We start from the raw sequence: 26,582 nt of genomic DNA, 5'->3' as shown, positions 1-26,582 counted from the left end.
GTGTAACAAGGTAGCAGAAGCTTTGCTGTGTTTTTCTGTAAATAACTTCTTCAGGGCATATTGATTTTTATATGACATTAGTTCAGATGGATTTAGGAAGCTTGCAATTCATTCTGTAACGTCAAGACGACTGTGTACGATGTTGCTGAAGGAATACAAATATGCATGCCAATGACAGTTGCAGAGGTTGTGCATGTGCCTGTAAGGTCATTTAAACATGTGATATACTGATAGATAACCCTTAGTTATGGCGGCATTAATTCTTTCATTTTCTTTCGCTTATGAAGTATAGATATTTAAATCAAAGTTATTGAATTTAATGTAAAGTGGGGCAAATAAGATAAACAGGGAATAGGTCACATGCAGACTTTCGACAATATCATTAAATGAGATCCTAGCTACTCCCATTTATACCCTCGTGTGCCCATATTTCGACGGTCTTTCAATGTGTTGCAATATTTTATTTTATGTAAACAAGAATCCATTGAAATAAATTGAGCGGTAAACATATTCAAATTGTATTCTTTTCTGTGTAAAGATTTATCCAATTCGTATTATCTACTTTATTGGTGATGAGTTAAAAAGTGACATATAAACAATGGGCGCCGCCATTACCGGGTCCTAATTTCGACGGTTACGTCATCGTTGATATGCAAGCAATCAGGAAGGCCAAGCAAAACAAATTTTTAAGAAATGAAATTCGATTATTTTTTTGCAATATAATGTTAATTGATGGCAATAGTTGTAAATTTAACATTTAATTTCATAAATAACTACTCAATTCAATGAGGACAGAGAAATTACTATTCATACTTAGAGAACTTGTGTGCTGCAACAGTATTTCAGGTGACAATATTGACAAGGCACCCCATTAGGATAGCCCATTTTATGAAATAATTATGTCACTGTTGAAAATTTCTTGTGGCGTAACTTCCAATATACACACCAATAGGCGTGAACAAAATGACTGATGTCTTTTTATGGGACCAGTCAATAAATATAAACAATAGTTAAGCTAATACAAACTGCATTTGATTTTATTTTTTTATTTATTTTTTTTTATTATTTTTTTTTTTTTACATATAATACCATTATTAAATATTATTTTTAGTACTTTTTAATGTAAGTAGAGAATGAAAGAATTTTGTTTTAAAAAGTAGAAATGGTGGAAAATTTTAAAAGAAAAAAAAACATAAATTCTAAGCATTGAAATATTTCCTGTGTAAAGATTCAGTGTAGTACTTTTAGTAAAAAAGGGAAAAAAGTATTTTCAAAAAAAAAAAGAAAAATACATTACATTTCATTGCAAATGATTACCAACAAATCATTAAAATTTAAGTATAACAACACACTTAATCATTGTGATTTTAATGCAAAATATGATGAATTCATTGTTTTCTTTTTTTAAAAATATAGTTCTGATTTCAAAATAAAATTGGCTTGGCCTTGTTTTCCAAAAGTTTGTCTTTCATAACTGAATTGTCAGTCTATGCAGACGGCATTTTGTCAAGTTATTTGTAGCAATCATAAACCAGTAATCAGATTTCATATTTGTATCAAAAAGTGATTTTACGCAAGGCAGACATTTTTTTCGTCTAAAACTATATGAAACGAATACTTTCCTGTCTGAAATGCATTTTCATCCATGATATAGGTAATGTGATCGCAAGTCTACTGGGGTACTATGTTTACACAGACCAGCCTGATCTCGCGAGAACAATATAAACAAAATAACAAAACCGTGAGATCCTACTCTTATTTATGATTGAGTTAGCATGCATTGATATTAAGTAAGCTTATAAAATATTACTTTCTCAGATAGTGAAGTGTACATATCTGTGTTCATAGGTTGTATGAGTCTTATCAGGCTGTGTATATATATCTTACAACATACAAATAAAAAAATATGTAGATAAATTAATAAAAGATATACATAAAATAAAATCTTTTTTTATTTTACTTGAATAGCTTATAATTTGACCTCATGAAGATTAGTTGATCTTGTTATAAAAGTTGAAAAAAAAAACACTGAATAGCTTATTATTATTTTTTTTTTACTTGTTTACGATAGAAAGTAATTTAATACAGTTGTATGTGGTAGACCATGGAAAGCTTCCCCCTTTAAATGTTAAATCTTATGTGCTTAACAATATAGAAACTGAGCTAGAAAAGTTAGATCCAGTCAATGTCCTTTAGAGTATATGCCCTACATTTCACAAGCCTAAAAAATTCAAACACAAACAATATTATATAATAGTTAAATTTGAATTAAAAAGATGTTATTAGGCAACAATTGAAATGCAAGAAGTATATATGCAAATGCCAAAGCTTAGAATTGTAAACAGTTCCAGATACTTCATTAAACTAATATGACTTAAAGAATAGGGTATATATAAATGTAAACATTAATAATATGGTATGATTAATTACCATGATATATATTTTCATCACAGAGATGTATATATATAAATTCAACATTGTAAATGAAAGATGTTTCTGATTGTATTAGTCTTGCACTTAAAGAGATTTATGATGAGTTATGAGAGAAATGGTTTAAACCCTAATGTGTTCCAAAAATGTTATTCAAAATTCTCTTAGTAATCTTTGAATTATTGTAATTATCAATGTTAAAAGAGAAAAAAATATATTCTTAGCATTTTCAATTGAAAGTTATCAAATTTTTGCATGTTCAAGAAATATTTAGCATTCAGTCATTACAAACATTTATTGATATAATCATGCTCAGATAGGTAACCTTTCATTGGGCAGGTTAGAACTGTTCAATTACCATTCTATTATTAATTGATAAGATTTAATCTTGTCTAATGGGTTAAATGTGACAAATTATACGTATTTAATTCTTTTTTTGTAGTATCGCATCGGACAACTTTATATGATCGCAAAACACAGTCATGAGCAGAGTGAGAAAGGAGAAGGTGTGGAAGTGGTCAAAAATGAAATTTGTGAACATTCAGTCCACGGTCAAGGACAGTTCACAGAAAAAAGAGTTCATCTCTCAAGGTAGGTGAAGGCCATATTTATTTCATTTTTTTAAAACATATGAATATTACATACACATTCATTGTTTGGAACACCCCCCTCCCTTGCAAAAGGTAATCCATGTCTCAGTTCTTACCACATCAAAGAAATTCAATTCCTTGACCTAATTCTGTCATTTCTGGGGATCTAATTCTGAAGGAGGACTTGATACATGTACTTTAACTGCAAGAGTTGGTCATGTCTTGTTCTGTTTTTGTCATTTTAGCCTAATTCACAAAGTCTAATTAAGGAAATGTTAAATGTGTTAAATCATTAGCTTGATGTAGTGTGAGGAAGAAACAGTTTGTACATGATGATTCATCAGCTGCTTGAATGTTTTTTTAAAGGCTTATAAATTTAAATCCCATCAAGGAAATAAATAAACATTCTTCACAACATCAAAAAAAAAAACTTGCCTATATATACATGTATAAAATTTTCTTCAAAGATATGAATTTCAGCAAACAATCTGTACCGTAATGACACACAATTAGCACTTAATGAAACTTTTATTTTTTAAAGAAATATTTTGATCTGAGGAGATCTAGATAAACCAGGGACAGATACAAGATTCAAATTTAAAGGAGTGCTAGCTTATAATATTTGTAGGGTGAGGTGGGGTGGGCGATCCACCTTAAGACCTGCATAAATTGAAGGCAGGTCGAATAAAAAATAATTTTATGACATAAATGTAGATCTGTTTTTTCATGGGGAAGTTAAATTTGAAACTTTATTGTCTTTTTTCTAGGAAATTTATCTTTTTCAGTATCCTTGAAAAAATTACTCTGTTGATAAAACATCAGTTCCGACTCTTAGGACAGCTAGTACATGATGTACATGATTTGTTTCCTTTATGACAAAACATCATTTGTCCTACTTTAAGAACATAGTATATAATAATATACTGTCTAAATATAAAACATGGCTCCATTATATTCTGAGTGGGAGGAGGAACAAAGTGGGGAAATCCTGTTTTAGGACTAGATGATAATGATATGATGTACCGTAATTTAGTTTTATAGATTTATAATGTCTGATAAAACTAGCATGTTTTTGCTGGCTCTTACAGATCATCACCCAAGTTGAACATGTTGTCATTAGTCTTCCAATTTATTCACTATACTCAAAAGCATGCTCCTGGTTATAAAACAAACCAATTCATAAACCATTAGGCAGGCTACTGATAGATTAGTTGATGTTACAGGGATTTGACTTTAATACCAGGATGTATTAGCTATAATTGGGACATAAAATTTTACAAAGAGTGTCATGTAGGTGTACGTCTGTGCTTCCTATTTTATTCAACAACGTAAGATTAACTGGTGCATGCATATAATATTACACTGTGCACAAAGTTCTTGAAAATTACAAACTTAAGGAAATACAATAGCATTTTGAGGCAGTATATTTATTTGTTACAAAGCCCATCTGCTTGTTTTTAAAGATAAATTTGAAAGGAATTAAAAATAAATTTAAAAGGAAAAATAATACATTAATTTATAAAAAAAAAAAGTTTGCAATTACATTTGAGGAAATAAATTATTTTGTATACAAAAAGATGAGAATATTTAAAGGAAGTAAATAGAAAAGCTAGAATAGATGTTGATCATACAGGGACATTTTCAATAAAAAAGAAAAAAAAGGGGTCTTGATCAGGAAAATACACTTCAATCCCATAATGTTTTCATGTTCGATGAGACCTCAATTGGATAACACTAATAGGCCTCAGAGGCATTTGTTACATGCGATCTCTTGGCTTAGCCAATATTTGTACAGAATAGTTTTTTTATGCTGTTTACATTTGCTTCCTGATATGGAAATGACTGCAGCTTAATAGACAAATTCTACATTAATTAATTAACAATTACAATGTATATAGAATTTTAGGTAATAAATCTTTTGTATGAGGCAGATTATATAAATATAGTTTAGCTTCCCATTCATATAGACAAACTAATTTATTAAGGAGGGAAATGGTTTATACATTGGCAAATTATATTATGTTAATGAACATTTACCAAAGCAATTAGATCAACTTATAGTAAGGTGCAGTTTTGTTAAGGGGATCAATTTACCACTGAGGATAAAAAAAAACAGAAATGTCATGGGGAACGACATAATGAATAAAAGAAACTACATACCGGTACTCTGTGACATAAAAGCACGTACTAGAGGATGATCATATTCCATAGTGCTGGGTATTGGCCCAAGATTTCGTATTGCGATATATTGCGATATTTTTAACTGTATTGCGATATGTATTGCAATATTTTCCTTGTAATTTAAATGGCATTTTCTTACTATATTTACTTAATTTACATGCAGAATGTACATAACTATGATCATAAGTAACCAACACTGAAAAAAATCTTGTTGATTTCATTTAAGTTATACTCTGAAATGTTCCCACAAAGCAACTTCTGACTCACTCTTTGGCTTAATAACAAACTTTCATAAGTCCATTTTTATATTTAATGACAAAATTCCTTAATCTAAGTATATCGCCAATATATCGATATTACAAAATCATATTGCGATACAATATTTTTTGTCATTGTATCGCAATATACTGTAGATCATTATTATTATTATTATTATTATTATTATTGTGACACCTTATTTTCGCGAGATAATCATTGACTCTTTATTGGCGAGACATAATTTTCACAAATTGTTGTTTTCCCTCTATATAATCGTAAGGAATACTTTTAAACGCGAGAATGAAAATTTCGCGAGCTCATTGTCTCGCGTAATTACGCGAAAATTAAGTTCTCGTGAATAAAACGTGATTTACAGTAGTGAAATATCGATATTATTGCCCAGCCCTAATATTCCATTTATAATAAAAATTATTGTATTTATATTACACTTTAAGAAATTATCTTTATCAAACCAATCTTTCAAAATCTCAATAGTAACTTTCCAAAACAAATAGGAAGTGTATGTTATATTTCTTACAACTGAAAATAAATACATAGTAATTATTTCTTACAAATGTAAGTCATATTAAGAATATCAACTTATAGTTTTGTAATTGTATGTCAAAAGGGCCATTGTTTGTTATGTAATGTACTAGATGTCAATACAAATGAATCATACATATTTTTGACGAAAATGCATCACACTATCTCTGTATAATATATTTATGAATGATACATTTAATTGATATGATTTTTGGACATTGAAAAAAAATTCTGTATGAAGCATTAAGTTAACCCCATGGTGTAAGCCAAATGTTCATATGCCCCGAGGAAAAATGTTCAAATTAACCCAACAAAATAAATACAGACAAACCTCATTATTTGGAACTCATTGGGACAGAGGAAAGAAACTTTGAGTCTGAGATATCCAAGGGTTCAACATATTAAGGGTAAAACACTTTGAGAAATATCAAGTGACCTCTTAAAACAGGTTTGATTGTAGTAGCTAGTTTGGTGCCTTTAAATGACTTTTATGTATCTAAACAATAAAGACGAAGGTATTCAACTTCGAAATATTTTATCAGTGTTCAAGATATGTTGTTATTTAATTGTATATTGACAAACATCAATGTTGCTTTTATTGTAATTAATTAATATTTGGAAAATGCTTGAAATGAAAATGTTCCATTAAGTTATTGTCTCTTAAGAAATGTTGCAGAAATTTGAAATGTTTGCAAAATGAAAATGAAAGCCCTATAGATTTTCAAATTACATGTATTTTATTTTAGATCTAAGGGCAGATCTAAAAGTTTTACAGAAGTAGAACTCTTTACTGTGTAATGTATTAAGGTTCCTTCAGTACTGAACTTAAGCTATATCGATCAGAATATCTCATTAATAAGTTTATTTATAATGTTTTTGAAAGGAACTAAGATAATGACCAATTTCTGTATATAGAGTTAATCAAAAAAAAAAAAAAAACTAGATTGCATTATGATATAATTAGATCTTGCAGTTAATATAGAAAGTTGGAACAAAGTAGAGAAAAAAACCCTGATGGAATGGTAAAATCTTGCAGCAGTCTACTGTAAATCAAATTTGATAGCTGAAGATCTGACATGTACAATAGAAAACTGGTCTGAGAAAAGCAGGATGGACACCTCTAAAATATACTAGATTCTCAGTTAGAGCATGCATGTTAGTACAAAGTATGAAAATTCAAATTTATATATAAGCTATGGCTACCAATTGAATTTTACCAATGTACTTTTACATGGAATTAATTTATATATGAATTGTAGAGAAATCCATTTACTGTGTTATACAGTAAGACCTCATTATCTCAAACTCAATAGGACGAAGATAAACTTTTTCAGAGATATCAAAGGATTCAAAATATTGAGGGAAAAAACTAAAAGAATAAGTAGTTTTGATTTTCAAATCCAATTGTCAACGACTCTTTGACATATCCATGGTATTTGAGAGATCAGTACTGTATTTGAGATACTGAAGTTCAACTGTACATGAATGACCAGTATATAAGAGCCACGAGACTGCATAATTATGTTGCACAGTAATTTGAATTTGCCTACTGGGCAGGGACCATGATTTAAATAATTATAACTGAACATGTACATATATTTTATAAAGTTATTTAGCATAATATATGTCAATTTTAGAAAAAACCTCGACATGAGAGCCTTTATCATTTTTTCCCCATTTGAGTTTAACATTTTGTGCATATATTTACAAGTTGCTAAATATTGATGTACATGTATGATAATTAAAATCCAATGACCACTTAATAGTACAGTATTAGTCATTCTTCTAAATAAAAAAGACTTGTTCTCCAAAGTTGCTCAGCATGTTTAGTATGAAGATATTTTTTTGAAATTTATGGATATACAGAAGCTTTTTGGTATCCCCTGCGATATTTTTACAATTTGTTATAAATTTTATGGATATTATAAGGTTTTATAATGGCTCTGTAAATGGCATGTAATGCTTTGATTGTATTTTTCAGTCGATTACCAACATGGATTCAGAAAATGATTCCAAAAATATTCTACATAACAGAAAAGGCCTGGAATTACTATCCATTTACTATAACAGGTAAATTTGGTTCATTATGGACTACTTTGTCCACATGCAATTAGATGTATTATGTAAGAAATCGGATGTAATGGTCAAGTAAATGGATGGTAATAATCTGAAAAATGACAGTTTATGGCAACGTGGCAACAGATTTATATTAATTGCTTCAAGAGTTTAAAATAAAAATCACAATATACTGTATTGATTATATCTTTTATAGAATATCTGTTGTACATCTGTGTTATATGTAATTAACACTCTAAAAATTACATCCTATTTTCATTTTGAAAGAAAAGGGGGTTGTGTGTAAAAACTTGCAGATTTTAAAATGGTTTACATTTAAACCTTTTAACTTTGTAGACAAGATAATGTAATCAAGCTATAAAAAATCTGAACTCTATGTACATGTTAATCTGTGTCTCTCAGGTGCTCTTCACAAACCATCCTTAATGTTTTAACAAAGAGAGCCTCTTTTAAACTTACACGGAGAATCTGAGATGGTTTTCTTAAGATGATGCAAAGTGCAAGGGATTTTTCTTGTTTTCAGTTGCTTTTTAAGACATTTTGTCTCTCAGATTTACACATGGCTCAAATTGCAGACATAACTTTAGACAAAATTCATGAAAATTGTACTTTTAAGATGTGATTTTGAATGATTTTGTACCGACAACACATTTCTGTTATTTAGAGGTTAATAGTTCTCTAGTGCATGATGAATTATATTGTGTCAGACTTGTTGGATTCTGGTGCAGCATTTTCATTTAACTGAGGAGAAACTGTCGTGGTTTTTACACAATGTTTTCTCTCTTTTGAAAATGAATGAATTTTGTGTTAACTTATGATTATTTAGATTTATCAAGTGAACTTGTCAGTACTTTACATTTACCAGAACCTGTATTAGACTTGTAATGATTTTAGAATGATTATATAGTGGGAAGCATTTGAAAAATTTTTTGTGTATAGAATTTTAACTTTTTTTTTAATTCTTCATATTGATACACTCCAGATTTATGAAGGTATTGAAAATTGGATAACTGATTTTTATTAATAATTAATCTATGAAGCTGAAAGTTGAAACTAAAATCTAATTTTTTAAAATTAATTTTCTCTTTCATGTGATGTCATCCTTCCAGAATACACAGTAAGTGTAACTTTGGCAAAGATTGACTGTGCAATGCATTTTAATTTTTTTAATTTTCAAAATAAATGCAAATTTATAGACCTTTTCATTTTAAGTTTTTACAAGGCTAACATAATTTTAAATTTTACTTATTTTGCCAGATCAGCATTTAAGTGAGACATTACTCTAAAACCTTTAAACATTGTAATTTTATCTTTTCAGTGTTCCTTCATGCCAAAATTTACAATCTACATTGAAACAAAGTATGCAGATGACAATGGCTGCAGTGAGAATGTAGGTCAAGTATATGTAATTGATCTTAAAATTTGTTTAAATATATTTAAGTTTTCTTATGTACATAATAATAAATGATATTTAACAACAGATTAACTTATTAATTAAATGTCCAACAATATTGCTCAATAACACTGTACAGAATAATGTACTCTTTGATCTATTTGTTTCTCAGACTTGTTGCATAAGAATCAGTTGAACTTTATTATTACAAATACAAACTTTTTGATGAAGACACAGATATAAATATCTTTGATATGGCTTTTTGGCATTCCAATGAAGTCTTGATTTGACCTTTCATGGATTTCCTTCCAGTGACTATTTTTGGCCTAATTTGATCAGTGTCTCAGAATAAATTGTGGTCAACTGATCCTGTACCAAAGCAAATGTATCCAATATCCACTCATTTCCTTGCAGATCAATTGTATAAAATTATTTAGAGCAGTGCTTTGTCCATTTTCTGTAAATATGGGGAGGTCATTTTCATCATTCATATTCTTCTTTGTCGTAGAATCATAAACCTTAATTTGCCGACACAGTGTGATGGAATATAATTCCCGGAGTAATATGGAATCCCAGATGAACTCCAACACGTTTATATAATTTAGGATTGTCCAATATATGCAATATATGTACATGCTACCCATAGGTTTTCACACTAAAAAATTAATGACAGTGTCTTTCGAGCTGTTGTCATTATATTAATAAATTATGGTTAGTTTTGTGTAACCCTCAATTTTAAAACTTTAAATTCCTTTATTTTGACTTTATTCAGCAGTAAAAAGGAAAACTGTAATAGTTGGAAAATTTTGTGTGTGCAGATTTTTGATACCCTTCTTGTTTGCTAGCTTTTAGTACAGAGCTCTTTGATGAATTTAATTTGAAATTAATTAAGTGTCTCAGAGCTAGATATGCAAACTAAAATTCCTGTGTCCCAATAATTTTTGGCTTGAACTTGTCAAGGAATACAGGTATATCTATATATAGATAGCTACAGCAAGCAGATTTTTTCATTGTCAACCATTCATAAGAGCCTTTTTAACTTTACATTAAAATGAAAATATATTTGCCTTAAGGACATACGCAACATACTTTACCTACTGATAATTTTTCAAGATATTCTTAATTTAAGATTATTGTGCCATCAGATATTCATAGACAAAAAATCAGCATGCATTACCAGGGGTTTTTGGTAGATATCAAATTATGAAATTTTTTGCATTATTCAAAGAAATATATTAAAAAATTACGAAACATAAATTCCAGATTTTTTTCCATCAAAATTAGTTTTAGAAGAGGTGTGCAAATCCATAAATTGACATTAAAAGTATTGCACACAGGTCCTTTATTTAGTGGAACTCATCAACTCCAGGGAAGAACCCAAAAAAGTTCAAATTACGTTGCGTATATGGCACGCCAAATTCACAAAAATGAGATAATCATAGTTTCACAATTGATAAACTAGGTTTATCGACTGTGAACTATAGTTTACAAACTGTAAACTTTAGTTAACGATTCGTTAAGTATATTTTCATCTGTAAAACTATATTTAACGGTTGTTAACTATAGTTTACGAATGTTAATTAAAGTTTATCAATAAAGCGTTAACAATAGATTTTGTTGATAAACATAGATTCACGTTTGTAAACTATAGTTTACAATCATAAACTATAGTTAAGAGTTGTTAATCATAGTTTCACAAATTGTGAAACTATATTTATCAGATCGTTAACTATAGTTAATGGTTTGTAAACTATGCCCATAGTTTACAAATCATGAAACTGTATTTATCAGATTATCTATGTTTTGCAATCGCAAATGATTGTTTTCGGTGTTAAGTATATTTTACGGTTGTGAAACATAGATTATCGCGTTAACTATGGTTTACAGATTTGAAATATAGATTAACATTGTTAACTATAGTTTACGGTTTGTAAACTATAGTTTACAACCGATAAACCTAGTTTATCGATTGTGAAACTATGATTATCTCATTTTTGTGAATTTGGCGTGCCATATGCGCATGATCTTAAACCCTGTAGATTTGTAGGCAGAAATTGAATGAAATTAATTTTTTTTGATTTAATGAAATTATGCCTTAAAATAATTATCATCTGTTTTCAGTTGTGTAACTTGAGTGATTCTGACTTGAAGGAGAGAAAAGTAGAAGAGATAGATATAGCGTATGATGAGATTTCAGAAAAACATTACAAAGAAGCTGAGGTGAGTGGGGGTATCGTAGGAAAATTTTATCTTGAAGAGCTTGCATGTATATGCATTTATTTTTTGTCCTTTTTGAAAGGCCTGGGTGAGGTTTCTGTCATAAATACTCATTTTCCCTAATACAGTAAAACAGTGTCAGTGGTGTATAATTTTGTTTCTTTGTAAATGTTACTGTTATATTTAAGGGTGAAACGTTTACTGAATTTTGTAAACGTTTAAACGGATAGCAGTAAACGAAACGTACCGTTTAAACGGGAGATATTCTATGTTGGATTTTTATGGCTACTTACTCATGAAACTCGAATTTTAATAATCAATTCTTTCACTTTAATATAAGTATGAGTTGTTATTACAAATTTATTGTTGGTTATTGTGATTTAACCGTAAGAATTTGAAGCGCATTAAATTCATTCACTTACGACCTCGTCACCCAACTGCTTGGTTTGTTTGGCTACCGGACGTAGAAAAAATAATTGTAAAGATGGATCTTTTAATCTCGAAAAAAGTAAAACAAGACCTACTGACTGTATTGAAACTTTTCAAAGACTTGTGAAAAATGTATTATATTTATTTAATCAAAATATATCAAGTTTTATATTTCAAGTGTCGTAAAACATCGCTAGTATTAGCAACTCGGAAATCAAAATTAATTATGTTAGCCCGTATCGGGTTTTAGATATTTTCATTTAATATGTTTCCGGTTTAGATTGGTCAAAGACGGTGTTTCTTTTGTAAATTATGAAATAAAACAATTTGTTTGTGTTAAACTTTATTTCTGATAGACATTGATAATGACCTTCGTGTAAACGTTTACTCAAACTGTAAACGTTTAGAGCATATAATCGAAACGTCGCCGTTTACACGTGTAATCGTTTCGCCCTTAGTTATATTCCTTAACTTCAAAATATATTTTAAAGACACTGGGAATGAAAATCATTTTGCTGTAAGCGTCAATTCATTATAAGAATGTTTGATATAACCATGTTTGACTGTATTTTAATTGTTCTTTTATGCCAACAGGATCCTACAAAGTTTGTTTCCAAGAAAACAGGAAGAGGTCCACTTTCAAAGGGCTGGAGGGTAGGCTACATAATACTCAGAATTTTGTAGTCTAAAACAATGTTTGACAGTTTGAAGCAAGATTATGTCATAGATTATGTCATATTTTATAGTGCAAAGGTTTATTGATCTGTGGCATTAATGGCTTTTCTTAGTATGTATAATTATGTCACACTGATTTCTTTATCGATTAACAAAGTGTACGAAGGAAGTGGTCGGAAGAGGTAATCAATATTGCTTATGTAACTTGGAAGACAAGTTTTGAACAAGTGGCTGGGTTAAATTTCAGCACACCCAGCTGAAGTTTTAAGCGAGGGGTATAAATATTATGACAACAATGAACTAAATTCATTGATATAGACAATTAAAAAACTTATATAAACAAGATGCAATGTATCAAATTGTAATTGCAAATAGCAAATCTTATGAATGATTTTATACACCATTGATTGGACAAAGGTGACATTGTTTGGTTTCATAAGAAATAAATTCACTATCCAGATCCAAACATTTATCCCAGGTTGTAATTTCCAATACACCCTTGATTAAATCTGCATGGAAAACTTGAAGTTTTATTAATGATTTACTTAATATCTGTAAGTGCAATCTCCCTCTGAAAGTTTCTAATCAAAAATTTATTTAAATTAATTTTTTTTTTGTAGGAAATAGTTAATCCTGTAATGTGTTCGTATAAAGCAGTGAAAGTAAAATTCGAGGTTTGGGGACTCCAAACAAGGGTAGAAGAATTCACACACAGAGTAAGTTATTTTTTGCAATATTGTAGATATTTTACAAACAGTTTAAATTATACAGTTTTATGCAAATTACACAATTTAATTATTTAAGGTGCACAATTATAATAAAAAATGTCTATCTTTTGAATATTATGCATAAGGTATATAAGCACTTGGTTCAAATTATGTTTATAATTACGTCCCAGTTTGAAAGTTATATTTCTCAGTATGTAGGTTAAGAACTTAAACTGAAGATTGTCTGTGTTTGACAAACACTATCTGAATCTAAAGTGTATGTTTATAAATATTGTATATAAACAGCTGTTGAGTAATCGTGTCTTATTTCACAGTGTATCAGGGAGATCTTATTACTGGGACATAGACAGGCCTTCACCTGGATAGACGAATGGTTCGGTAGGTATACGTATTAGTTTAAATTCTGATGAAATTAATATAGACATAAAGATTGGCAGGGCCGGTAGAAATAAACAGTTGACATTTACATAATTGCTGATTGAATTATGACATGTTGACAAATTGAAAGGGGTTTATAATTGTTCCCAGAATTAAAAGCACACAATCTGATTAAAATGTAGATCTGATCTACAAATATATACTAGCACATGCAATTAATAGAAAAACATTCTTGACCTTGTTAGTGTCTCAGGGTCAATTCAACCAAAAATATTTTACCAATTTTTTAGCTCTGCTGACCAGAATAGCTTATGCAATAGTAAGGTGTCCATTGTCCATCTGTCTAGTTATTTGTAGCTAATTGCCTATCTATTTGTAAACAAATTTTTAAAATGTTACTCCTCCTACAGTTTTGATCTGATTTCATTATACTTGGCACACAAGTAAATTACACTAATTTTAGATACATAAATCTATTTATATATATTATTGGTTTTTGATTTCAGTAAACAGTATTGCCATGGTTACTAAAAATTATTTCAGAAGAATACTTTCAAAATGCTACTTTTCCCAAAATTTTGGCCAGATTAATCCTAAATTGGCCTAAAGATTCACAATTCCATTTATCAGTTTTTGATTTTCAATCTCCCAACTTTGTTTCTTTATTTGCAATAGATCTTGCTACAAAAAAAGAGACTGAACAAAGAGTCATCATCATTTTATTTATTGCTGTTGCATATATATAGTTTCAAGTCCAACCACAACTTTTCTCTTCCTTTGCCACAAGTTCAAACAAGTGGAGCTACAGTCTCATCAAAGACTACTGTTTTTATTTGTTATTGTTTTTTGAGCTGAGAGAGAACTCTTTATTTAACCACTTTGCCTATATATTTTACAGACATATGAAAGAGGAAGTAAAAAACCTTTGTATATATAGTTGCATGAAATAAAATATACAGACATTATTAAAGGCACAAACTTGAATTTACAAATGAAAGTAAACTAGAGCCATTTAAAGTCATTAATACCATAATATGGTATTAAAATACAATCTAAATGGAATTGAACTGAAAAGTTTCTCAGCATGATCTCATAAATAATCTCAGTTTTTTTTTTTAAATGAAAACTTTTAAGTCACTTTTGAATTATAGAACTTGTTCTTAAAATATCAAATTAAAAAGGTCATATATGTCCTTCTTATTGGTTCTGAATGTAAAAATTTAAGAGAGAATAGATTAAAAAATAAAAAAAGAACTTGCATGTTTATAAAAGTACATGTATTGAATTTAAGGTTATATACATTTTTAATTGGTTATGACATGTTTATAAATGTTGAAAAGTAATTCAAGATATCCTGCTGAAAAAGATTTTTTTGGGGTGTTTTTCTAGGTATGTCAATAGAGGACATTCGTGACTATGAAAAGAAAATGCATGCAGAGACAAATGAGAAAGTACTCAGATGACGAAAGCAAAGAAGCTGCTTTTATTCAGCGGCCAGTAATCGGACAAAATCGGGTCAAATGATAATTTTTTTTTGTGTGTGTTGTTTTCTTGCAGATTGACACAATGATCTTTATAAAATCCAAAACTTTTTTTAAAACATGAAGAACTAGTTATGATAAGGTTTCATTTTGGCCCTAAACTGGCGTCAAAATACTAGGCTTAGCAGGTTGGATTCTTTCTGTTTTCAAACAGAAGATGCATTATAGTATCTATGAACATGTATTTAAATTTTAATCCCTCAAAATTTAAGTTTTAAGCAATTTATATCTATAAATTTAAGAGTCTGTATCAGTCGTACATACCGGTACTCTTGGTGTTTCTAAAATCATAGTTATACATGTTATCACATGTTCAACAGTGAAATACTGTAGTTTATTTATTGAAAATGATATTCTGTCACAGTGCGAAAGGATAATTAGAAGCTTGAAAATTAAACTCGAAGATATTCCTTTCATTTTATTAAGAATATTGTGTAAAATTCCCCCTGACCTCTACATGTAAACCATCATGACAGAGACTAAAATTGCCAAATTCTCTCTCATTTTGTCACTGAAATCCATGTTTATGTTTTTGATCTCGCAACGCCTCAACTGCTCAACTATGACTGTACAGCCTGTGACAAGATCATACAGGCCAAAGCAAGGGAAAATCGAAGAAAATGTAACAAACAGAATATTCAATATTTTGTGCAATCGATATCTAAATTGATTTTACTTTTGAGAAACTGTTTTTATACTAATGCTTTTGCACTCATGAAAATATAACAAGAAATCCTGTCCCACTTGTGAAATAAATTCTATTAATATCAAACTACAAAGCATTAAATATCTTAAAATATTTTTTGTTAAAAACATGTATATATATTAAGGGATGATAAAAAATTATCTTGTTATGCTGTTATTTGAACCAACTTTTACCTGCACATGACAGATTTTGGCATGTTTGCAACTTTACAGATGAATAAATATAGGTAATAAAAGAGTACGTTTTCAGTACAGTATTTGTGCTGATCAGTTATAAAACATTATCAATTTTTAAGAGCAGATTTTATCATTTATCCAAAGTGATGAATTTGCATTGCTTTTTAGGGTTTATTTAGCTTGTTAAGAAAGTTTTCTGAGGACACAATATAAAGCTACTGTAGTGTCACTGTATAAAAGATCAAAACATGAACAATGCAATTTTAGTGCAATATGTTTCAGTGTGTATATGAGAAATTTACAAGTAATTTACACCAATATGTATGTCCCCTTCTGCTAGCTGTAATACCCTGTAAGTGGAAATTTTAGCGAGACTCAAATTTAGCGATTTGACCTTAAAAACTGGTAATTTATTTTTAGCGAGATGCAATTTTAGCGACTTTTAAATGTTCACTAAAGAAGCTTTTACAAATAAAACGCAATTAATTTTTAGCGATATTAAATTTTAGCAATCTCAGCACCCTCGCTAATAATGCCAAAATTAAATCCTCGTTAAAATTTCTGTTTATACGGTATTGCAAATTAGATCAATCAAAGAAGATTATACTATTGATTTAGCTCTTGTTTGTGTAAAATTTGTCAAGGATTTGCCACCAACACAGATGATTTATAATCAAATTTATACATATATACCTATATAAGTTTCTGTGCGTTTTTTTCCTGGTAAGAATGATTAATGTATTTAACAAGCACTGTACATCACTTTTTAATTGTGAGAACTATATTTTAATTTGTGTAAATATACGATCTTCTCTTGAAAATGTTTTTCTTGCACATATATTTATAAGTATTGAATACATACAGCAAAAACCAGCATTTGTGAAAATTTTGTCTCACTCATAAATACCAAATACATGTATATGACTTGCGAAAATAAGATGTTAAAATTTTGTGATTTGCAGTACATGTTCTTTTTCTGGGTGGATTTCACTATCATAGTGAATATTTTGCAAGTTCTCTACATCTGTATAATTTTTAACTTTCCTAGTGTTTGTAACTATGACACAGGGATTAGAAATTTTAAGTCAATTGTTATCATGATTTTACATGCATGTATCTCAAGTTTTTTTTTTATGAATGTGTGATATTCATGTGCTTATTGTGTTAAACGTATATCTGACAGTGATAATTTTGGGCTCTACTTGTCAGAGACCTTTCAGACTTATATTTTAAAATTTTATTAGTTTTTCATCATGTGCATTTTAACTAGATTAATTTTGCTTAAGCATCGGATCAATTATAGCCCAACTACTAAACATTCCAATTATATTTTAAAATGATTTTCTTTTCCAGATGTTACATCATGAAGGGTATATTAAACAAACTATTCAGAAGCCCTTGGATTTCTCAAAGTTCAACGGTTACATATCAGATAATCAGTTACCTTCCTTAGTACCAACATGTATATATGAAAAATATTATTTTTAATTATTTGTGCTAAATTTAGCAATCTGAACCCTTAATTCCCATAAGTGATATCCCCTTAGTTTGTATTTTGAAGAAAGCTGAATGTAAAACTTCATGAAACTTGTTTTACAAGTAGGAATCATAATTATCTATCTATATATTCAGATCTAATTTTTAAATCATATCCTTGAATGGCAGCTAGTTTATAGACGAATCAACCCGAATTATACAGTGACAGATCAAGAGTTCTTAAAAAGAGGGTCCAGCAGGTTAGAAGTCTCAAGGACATAATTGTAAAATAAATGCAATAGTTTTAACAACAAAAAAAATTATTTCTTGTAATCATCATACACTGTATATATTTTGGACCTTAAAGATACCCCAAAATCTGAAACCTTTGGTGATGTAGTATAATGGGCAGAACAATTTCTACTGATTCTGATACAATGTATTATATATATATATATATATATATATATATATATATATATATATATATATATATATATACAACATAATTTACAATGAGCCCCCTCCAAATTCTGAAAATAAGCTTAAAAAAAGCACCTCACTAGAATGACCTGCTACATGGTATTCTTTCAAAATTTCATGATGTCATTTGTTTTTGCCACTACATGTCATCCATTGGCTTGTTTAAATTGTTTTAGAATTAAAATTTCTACCATTGTTTTGCTCTAGATTTTTTTTTCTGTTATATGTAAAACCAACTTCAAATCTGCAATTTTACAAAAAAAAATTCTAAATCATTGTCAGTGTTCAACAAATTTTGGACTGCAGATACCAATAGTTTATGTGTGTGCCATTATTTTATGAGAGGGCCTTTTGATGTATTGCAAAATGCCTTCCTCAGTTAGTACAATGTATGCGAATCAGTCATATTGTAATATGGTTTTGTTCAATTTTATTTTCTGTGCAATTGGAAGTTCATTCTCCCAAACATTTTATCCATATTAATTATTTTATTGTTCATATCAGTTCAGTTGTTAATGGTTCATTTTTATTGTCATTATCATAGAAGTACTTACAGAAAATAGATTAATTTTTATAGTTTTCTCATAATGATCTGCAGATATTGGCTTTTTATCAACATCTGTATAAAATTATATATTTATTTGAAAGCCTGTGTGATGCTCAAAATTATGTTTTTAATTAATAAATATATTCAAGTTTTATTTTAATCTGCATTAATGAGAAAAAACACAAAATGATGTAGTCATCATTTCACAGTGTGCAAGTTTTTCAGTGACAGAATTATTTGTAAAAGATATAAATAAAAATACCAAATCTGACTCCTTGTGCGTTTTTTTCGGTGTTGTAGATTTAAAATTACTAAGTATGTACATTTATTAATAAATGCATGCTAATTACATAAAATAACAAACTGCCAAGGACAAATTCCTTTGTTATAAGTGTACAGTAAAATTCGTTTAGCAAGAACACGTCCGGATATATTGCTAATTTACAGATATAGGGAAGTTATCTTGGATCCCCAACTATATAAATTTAATGAATTCCTTATACAGATATAACAAATTATGGATATAGCGAAGTAATTTCATAGGTCCCAGTGACTTCGTTGTAACCAAGTTTTACTGTAATTAATTTGTTACATCTCATTTCAGTTTACATTTTACATATATTTGAAATCAGGGGGAATAAAAATTACTCTCTTGATAGTTGTAAGTGCCAGTTCATTATACATTGTAAATGTCTTTGCTATAACTACATTTTACTGTAATACACCTTGACTGGTACTGCTTTGAAGTAATCCTTGTAATTTTAACTGGTGAAAACATATCCAAAGCCAATGCAACGTGCATTTTATTTTTTCTCTCTTCTCAAGTTGATCCTTACAAAGGCGAGAAAATTTAAACCATGGTCAACACACTATTTTGGAACCATCTGTATTATGCAACAAAGACCCTAGTCAAATATCCAAATCTGGAGCCATATGCCAACCTCCTCCATGGACAAATGTTTATTGCATCATGAAGGTATTGGACAGATGTAAAAATAAAAATTAAATCCGTTGATCTGCTTCTGTATACCGGTATATCTATTAGCAACTCCAGTGATTTAAATGTTTATAATTCGACTCCATCCATAGGTAGCTATCAAATCTGATAATGAATCTTCCCATTAATTTGTACCTTTATGATAGCTGCATGTACATGTTGCCCAGGTTCTATCAGACTTGCAGTTAATAGATACCACAGAAAGGTGAGAAGTAACAATTTCATAGCTTTCAGTTTAACTTATAATCATATTGAATATTTTCAAACACTAATTTTTTATTGTACTATTTAATACTTTCACATAACAGTCATGATATACATGTATATAGTGTAAATAAAATATATTAAGCAAATGTTATACGACCTGTAAAAACAGCCACTAAAAGAAAGCAAAAAGTTTCAGAAAAATTATCTGAAATAAGCACCACTTAATGCATACATGTAATAGGGCCTAGCTACTACATGTATATATCATATACATAGATTACTTTAATACCTGAGTAAATTTTTGCAGAAAATAATACACTCTTTGTAATTGAGACATTCATATACCGGTATATATAGTACATTTTTCACCGCAGTTTTATTTTTAACAAGACATAAAACCAATTAAAGAAATAAAAGAATAGAACTTGATACAGGAATTAAAAATAGATTGCATTTGAGTGAAAACAATCTGATCAAAGAGAAAGCTTATTATATATTAGTCCATCCATTAATATGACTTTGACAAAGTAATGTACAACAAAAAAAACTAGATATACATGTTTATTTTTTTCTAAATTATGACAGCGAACAATTTTTGTGGCTTAAATGTTATAATTGCAGTACTACAATATCTATTTAACAGGTCTGGATGATTTCCAAATAATTTTAAAGGAATTCATGAGCGATAACCATGAATGCTTTAAGACACAGAATAAACAAGTTGCAAGTCTTTCTGACCAATCAGATAACAGCATTTATATACAAACCCAAAAGAAAATAAATAAAACAAGTGGTTTTATCATTTTATGCTCAAAAGATTATTTTGGAACAATTTTTTTGGTAAATTTTATGCATATATTTAGGAATAATATTATATTTATGACAATTCTAACGTGAACAAACACGACTTGAACGCAAGAAAATGTTTTAAGTGGGAATAAAAATCTGTCACTAGGAGGTAGCAATCCCATAAGTTTAAAAATTTGATATAAATACGGAAAATTTTCAGTTTTTAGAGCCTGACATAAAAACCTTATTGAATGAATAATGGTCTTAATTATTTTTTGAATGTTTATGACAAAACCGTCCATGCAGTTTCTGGTATGTGCAAGGTAAGATATTGGGATAAAAACGCATTTGTGTATAATTATTCTCTTTTCTCCACGTTTCACGCCTTTCCTTATGCCCATTCAAAGTCGAAAGTTTGCATAGCTTAATATTCCGCGCTCATGAAATCCATGATATTTTAAATCTATTATGTAGTCCATATGATAAACACTTGTACGTGTGAGGTGGATCTATACACATGGAATTTAAGCATCATTAATGAAAATCGGATGGCTAAGCAAAATTATATTTACAAAAAATACAAACATATAGTATTTTCTGGTATATGTTATAATTGAACTTGATAAGAACTTGCTGATGTGATTTCTTCCTCCATAAATGATTACATTGTATACTGCACTATTTTTTTTTCTTTACCGAGATAAAAATGTCAAGGTTGTTCACAATAAATATGTATGGAATACCTTAATTATTCTTCAAAAGTTTTCATCTTACTTCTAAAGATTTTTTGTTAAAACGATCTTTTTGAGGAAAAAAACAAAAGCATGTGTTTTCTTTCTGTTCTTTTAAAATATGTTTTGGAGTGTGTAAAAATGCTGTTGTCTGATTGGACAGAAAAATAATTACGTGTTCATGATGTACATTTATAGCAACTTTCAGTTATCGTTCTTGACTTCCATATTTGGAAATCATCCAGCCGTATTTATTGTTTATTTAAAATCAGAAGAAGTCATTACAACGAACCCTCCTCCTCAAAGTAAAGAAAGATGATAGATTTATTTTTTCCATTTTCAAACAACATTGACACTATCATAATTTCATTCTAGGGTAAATTAAAACTCATTCCAATAAATACCTTGACGAATTAAATCACTCCACATTGAAAATTTTGTTTGATTGTGAAATTTGTTTAAAATTTTTATGGATGCATTAATAATGATGTCAATTGACAAAATTAATATTCCGTCAGATAATGGAAATAGGTCATAAATATATACAATTAATACAATTTTAATTTCTGTAAACTTGTTCTGTATGGCTTTAGGTTTATATCCACAAATATAAATGCTACTGGATTTCAAGAATACATGCATAACATTCTGATAAAATTCATTAAACTATTTCTCTAGAAAAAAATCACACTTTGTCATCAACATAAATAATACGATAAAAATAATAATTCAAGAATACACCCAATGGATGGAAATCAATATAATATTTATGTACATGTATCACATATCAATGATAAAAGTAGGATTTAAAAATGATGGCTTTATAAATAAAAAACAATTTTATATCAGCACTATTAAAGCATTCCAACTGATTCAGGTTTCAAAGCACCTAAATGACACCACCAGGGAATGTTCTTTTTAATATTTCTGATTCGCTTTTAAAAAGCATTAGGCTACAGTATATAAACCATAACAATTAATATACCAGTTCAATACAACAAAAGTACATGATTACTTGGATTCCTTGACCACTATAACGGAACAGAAATAGTGGTATGTGACGGACTCTCTCCATTGGCCTCCTTGGACGTCGTACGTCGCCGTATGGATTGTGTGAGTTCATTTGTTTCATTCTCTCGCTCGTGTGCAGTGGCGTTTTCATCCAACTGACGTTTAGCAAACTCAAGGAACACCTAATACACATACATAAACAAAACGTGAGAGAAACTTGCGTAATGGTAAATATAAATGAATGTATATTTCATACTTGATTGGTACATGTGTATTAAGTTATAATTTTTTTTTACTCTGGCTTTGTTTTGACTAGAAAATTTCTAAATAAATCACTAAATGATCGAAACTTAAAACAAGAGGCCCAGGGGCCACAGCGCTCACCTGAGCACACCAGGCTTGAATTTACTCCACCCCCCCTCCAGGCGTTCATCATTTGAACAAACTAGAATCTACACTACCTGAGGATGATTCCATATAAATATCACTAATCATAGCTTTGAAGTACTTGAAAAGAAGATTTTAAAAGGTTTCCCTATATATCCCTATGTAAAACTTGGGTCGGCCATTTTGGCCCCACCCTAGCCACGGGGGTCATGATTTGAACAAACTTGGATCTACACTACCTGAGGATGATTCCACATGAGTTTCATCTTTCCTGGCCCTGTGGTTCTGGAGAAGAAGATTTTTAAAGATTTTTCCTATATATTCCTATGTAAAACTTGGGTCGGCCATTTTGGCCCCACCCTAGCCCCGGGGGTCATGATTTGAACAAACTTGAATCTGCACTACCTGAGGATGATTCCACATGAGTTTCATCTTTCCTGGCCCTGTGGTTCTGGAGAAGAAGATTTTTAAAGATTTTTCCTATATATTCCTATGTAAAACTTGGGTCAGCCATTTTGGCCCCATCCTTGCCCCAGGGGTCATGATTTGAACAAACTTGAATCTACACTACCTGAGGATGACTCCACATGAGTTTCATCTTTCCTGTCCTAGTGGTTCTTGAGAAGAAGATTTTTAAAGATTTTTCCTATATATTCCTATGTAAAACTTGGGTCGGCCATTTTGGCCCCACCCTTGCCCCGGGGGTCATGATTTGAACAAACTTGAATCCACACTACCTGAGGATGATTCCACATGAGTTTCATATTTCCTGGCCCAGTGGTACTGGAGAAGAAGATTTTTAAAGATTTTTCCTATATATTCCTATGTAAAACTTGGGTCGGCCATTTTGGCCCCACCCTTGCCCCGGGGGTCATGGTTTGAACAAATTTGAATCTACACTACCTGAGGATGCTTCCACATGAGTTTCATCTTTCCTGGCCCAGCGGTTCTGGAGAAGAAGATTTTTTAACAAGAGGCCCACGGGCCTTATAGGTCACCTGAGCATTCTGCAACAACTTTCCAGTTATTGAATTTGATTCATGTTTTAAGCCAGATGCTATATGGCATTCACAATTTTGAAAGAGGCACCATTGATCATCATAAAAATACACTTAGCAGTTGCTTAGGTTGGTTTATTGATTTAAATATGCCCAATAATAAGTTCATAGGATCTTCATGAACGTTTCATGAACATTTCATGAATAAAATGCATGAAAAATTCAAGGAAATTCATGAATTATTCATAATCACCTCGCAAGGGTACTGATACCCATACGCAAGGTAGGGGGAAAAATGCATTCCAACTGATCAGTAATATTCAGCAATAATCAGTAATGCCCCTAACACTGTGAAATAAACCCCTGACCCTAGGTCCACACATTGCACAAATTTTAAAAAGGCACCGTTAAAATTGTTTATCAAAAAATAAATAAATGTTTTATAAATACAAGGGAGCAGATTTCAAACAATTAATTCATTTTCAGTATATAAGTAGAGCCCCACCCCCACCCCTGACCCTGGGGCCTTGAAATTCAAAATTTTGCAAGATAAGGGCCCTTGCTCACCATAACTATTTAGGTAGTTCATCTGCTTCATACCCAGTGACAGAGAAGAAAATATTTCAAAGATATAATGTATATTCACTATATAATCAATAGAGCCCCCTCCCCCCCCCCCCCGAACCCCTGACCCTGGGACCATAAAATTCACAGTTTTGGTAGAGGCACTCTTGCTCATCATAACTATGTACTTAGTTAGTTTATTTAATACCTAGGAGCAGAGAAGAAGATTTAAAAAAATTCATGTATTTTTACTATATAATCAATAGAGCCCCGCCCTAACACCAGAACCCCTGACCCTGGGACCATAAAATTCACAATTTTGGTAGAGGCACTCTTGCTCATCTTAACTATGCACTTTGTTAGTTTATTTAATATCTAGGAGCAGAGAAGAAGATTTTCAAAGAATTCATGTATTTTTACTATATAATCAATAGAGCCCCCCCCCCCCAACACCAGAAGCCTTGACCCAGGGACCATAAAATTATTCACAATTTTGGTAGAGGCACTCTTGCTCATCATAACTATGCACTTAGTTAGTTTATTTAATACCTAGGAGCATAGAAGAAGATTTTCAAAGAAATCGTGTATTTTCACTATACAATCAATAGAGCCCCCCCCCCTAACACCAGAACTCTTGGCCCTAGGGCCATAAAATTCACAATTTTGGTAGAGGCACTCATGCTCATCATAACTATGCACTTAGTTAATTTATTTATAAATATCTAGGAGCAGAGAAGAAGATTTTCAAAGAATTCATGTATTTTTACTATATAATCTATAGAGCCCCCCCCCCCCTACCAGAACCCCTGACCCTGGGACCATAAAATTCGTAATTTTGTTAGAGGCACTCTTGCTCATCATAACTATGCACTTAGTTAGTTTATTTGATACCCAGGGGCAGAGAAGAAGATTTTCAAAGAAATCATGTATTTTCACTGTATATAATCAATAGAGCCCCACCCTAACACCAGAACCCCTGACCCTGGGGCCATAAAATTCACAATTTTGGTAGAAGCACTCTTGCTCATCATAACTAACTACTTAGTTGGTTTATTTAATACCCAGGAGCAGAGAAGAAGATTTTCAAAGAAATAATGCATTATCACTACCTACTTATTTAGCCCTGCCCTAGCACTAAAACCCCTGACCCCAGGGCCATGAATTTCACAATTTTGGTAGAGGACTCAATGCTGATTACAATCATGCAAACAGTTTGACTGCTTGATGTCCAGGAGTAAAGAAGAAGATTTTTAAAGATTGCATTAATTGTAGTGGTTTTGGCCCCACCCCTCAGGCCCCAGGGGGGCAGGGATCATGAAATTCACAATTTTTGTTCCCCTTCACCCATAGATGCTTTGTGCCAAATTTGGTTGAAATTGGTTCAGTGGTTGCAGAGAAGAAGCTGAAAATGTTCAAAAGTTTACGAACGACGTACGACGTACAACGTACGACGTACGACGAACGACGACGGACGAAAACAGATAGCAATAGGTCACCTGAGTTTACTCAGGTGACCTAAAAATGTTATTAATTTTTAACAAATTCATGATTATCTCCCCTTGGAAAAGGGCGTGACCCTTCATTTGAACAAACTTGAATCCCCTTCACCCAAGGATACTTTGTGCCAAGTTTGGTTGAAATTGGCCCAGTGGTTCTTGAGAAGAAGATGAAAATGTGAAAAGTTTACAACAACAACGACGACAACGACGACAGACAACGGACAAATTTTTATCAGAAAAGCTCACTTGAGCCTTCGGCTCAGGTGAGCTAAAAATACTACAGTAGTACAGTATTCATGATTTTTGAAGTGAAAATCCCCACTAGCACAAATGTATTTATACACTACATCCCTTGATATTAATTTGATATAAATTATCTCCCTTCTAATCACACCTACCTGCTCCAGGGAAGATTGGCTGAAATTATACTCCTCCATGTCATGTGTTCTCTTGCCTGAAAAAAAAAGCATGTAACAACAAATCTTGAATTTTAAACATGACCAAAATGAAAAACAAGAAGGTTCAAGGAATTAAATTCCAAAGCTTACCATCCTCCAGGGAGGAGAAGACGT

At 30.6% G+C, this 26,582-nt stretch overlaps 1 protein-coding gene and 1 long non-coding RNA gene across 2 annotated transcripts; one reads left to right on the top strand and one right to left on the bottom strand.

The window, feature by feature from the left end:
- The first annotated feature begins 6 nt into the window (after positions 1-6).
- On the top strand, positions 7-18,224 carry LOC134246818 (cytoplasmic phosphatidylinositol transfer protein 1-like). Its single transcript, XM_062729168.1, is given in 11 exon segments — positions 7-155; positions 158-186; positions 2,873-3,021; positions 7,984-8,072; positions 9,188-9,195; positions 9,397-9,468; positions 11,593-11,691; positions 12,712-12,771; positions 13,413-13,508; positions 13,835-13,898; positions 15,288-18,224. Coding segments are annotated over 11 exon segments (756 nt in total). The 5' UTR covers positions 7-139; the 3' UTR covers positions 15,362-18,224.
- Positions 18,225-21,872: 3,648 nt separating this feature from the next.
- Positions 21,873-26,475, bottom strand: LOC134246815 (uncharacterized). Its single transcript, XR_009987724.1, has 2 exons — positions 26,409-26,475; positions 21,873-22,744 (listed from the first exon to the last, which is right to left on the bottom strand). It is a non-coding gene; the product is annotated as an uncharacterized LOC134246815 (long non-coding RNA).
- Positions 26,476-26,582: the final 107 nt, after the last annotated feature.

The sequence above is a fragment of the Saccostrea cucullata genome, unplaced genomic scaffold, assembly GCF_032062105.1.
Source record: "Saccostrea cucullata isolate Sc308-1 unplaced genomic scaffold, CSIRO_AGI_Scuc_v1 ctg9505, whole genome shotgun sequence".
Lineage (NCBI taxonomy): Eukaryota > Metazoa > Mollusca > Bivalvia > Ostreida > Ostreidae > Saccostrea > Saccostrea cuccullata.
The sequence above is the reverse complement of the archived record's forward strand: the minus strand, read 5'-3'. Positions and strand labels throughout refer to the sequence as shown.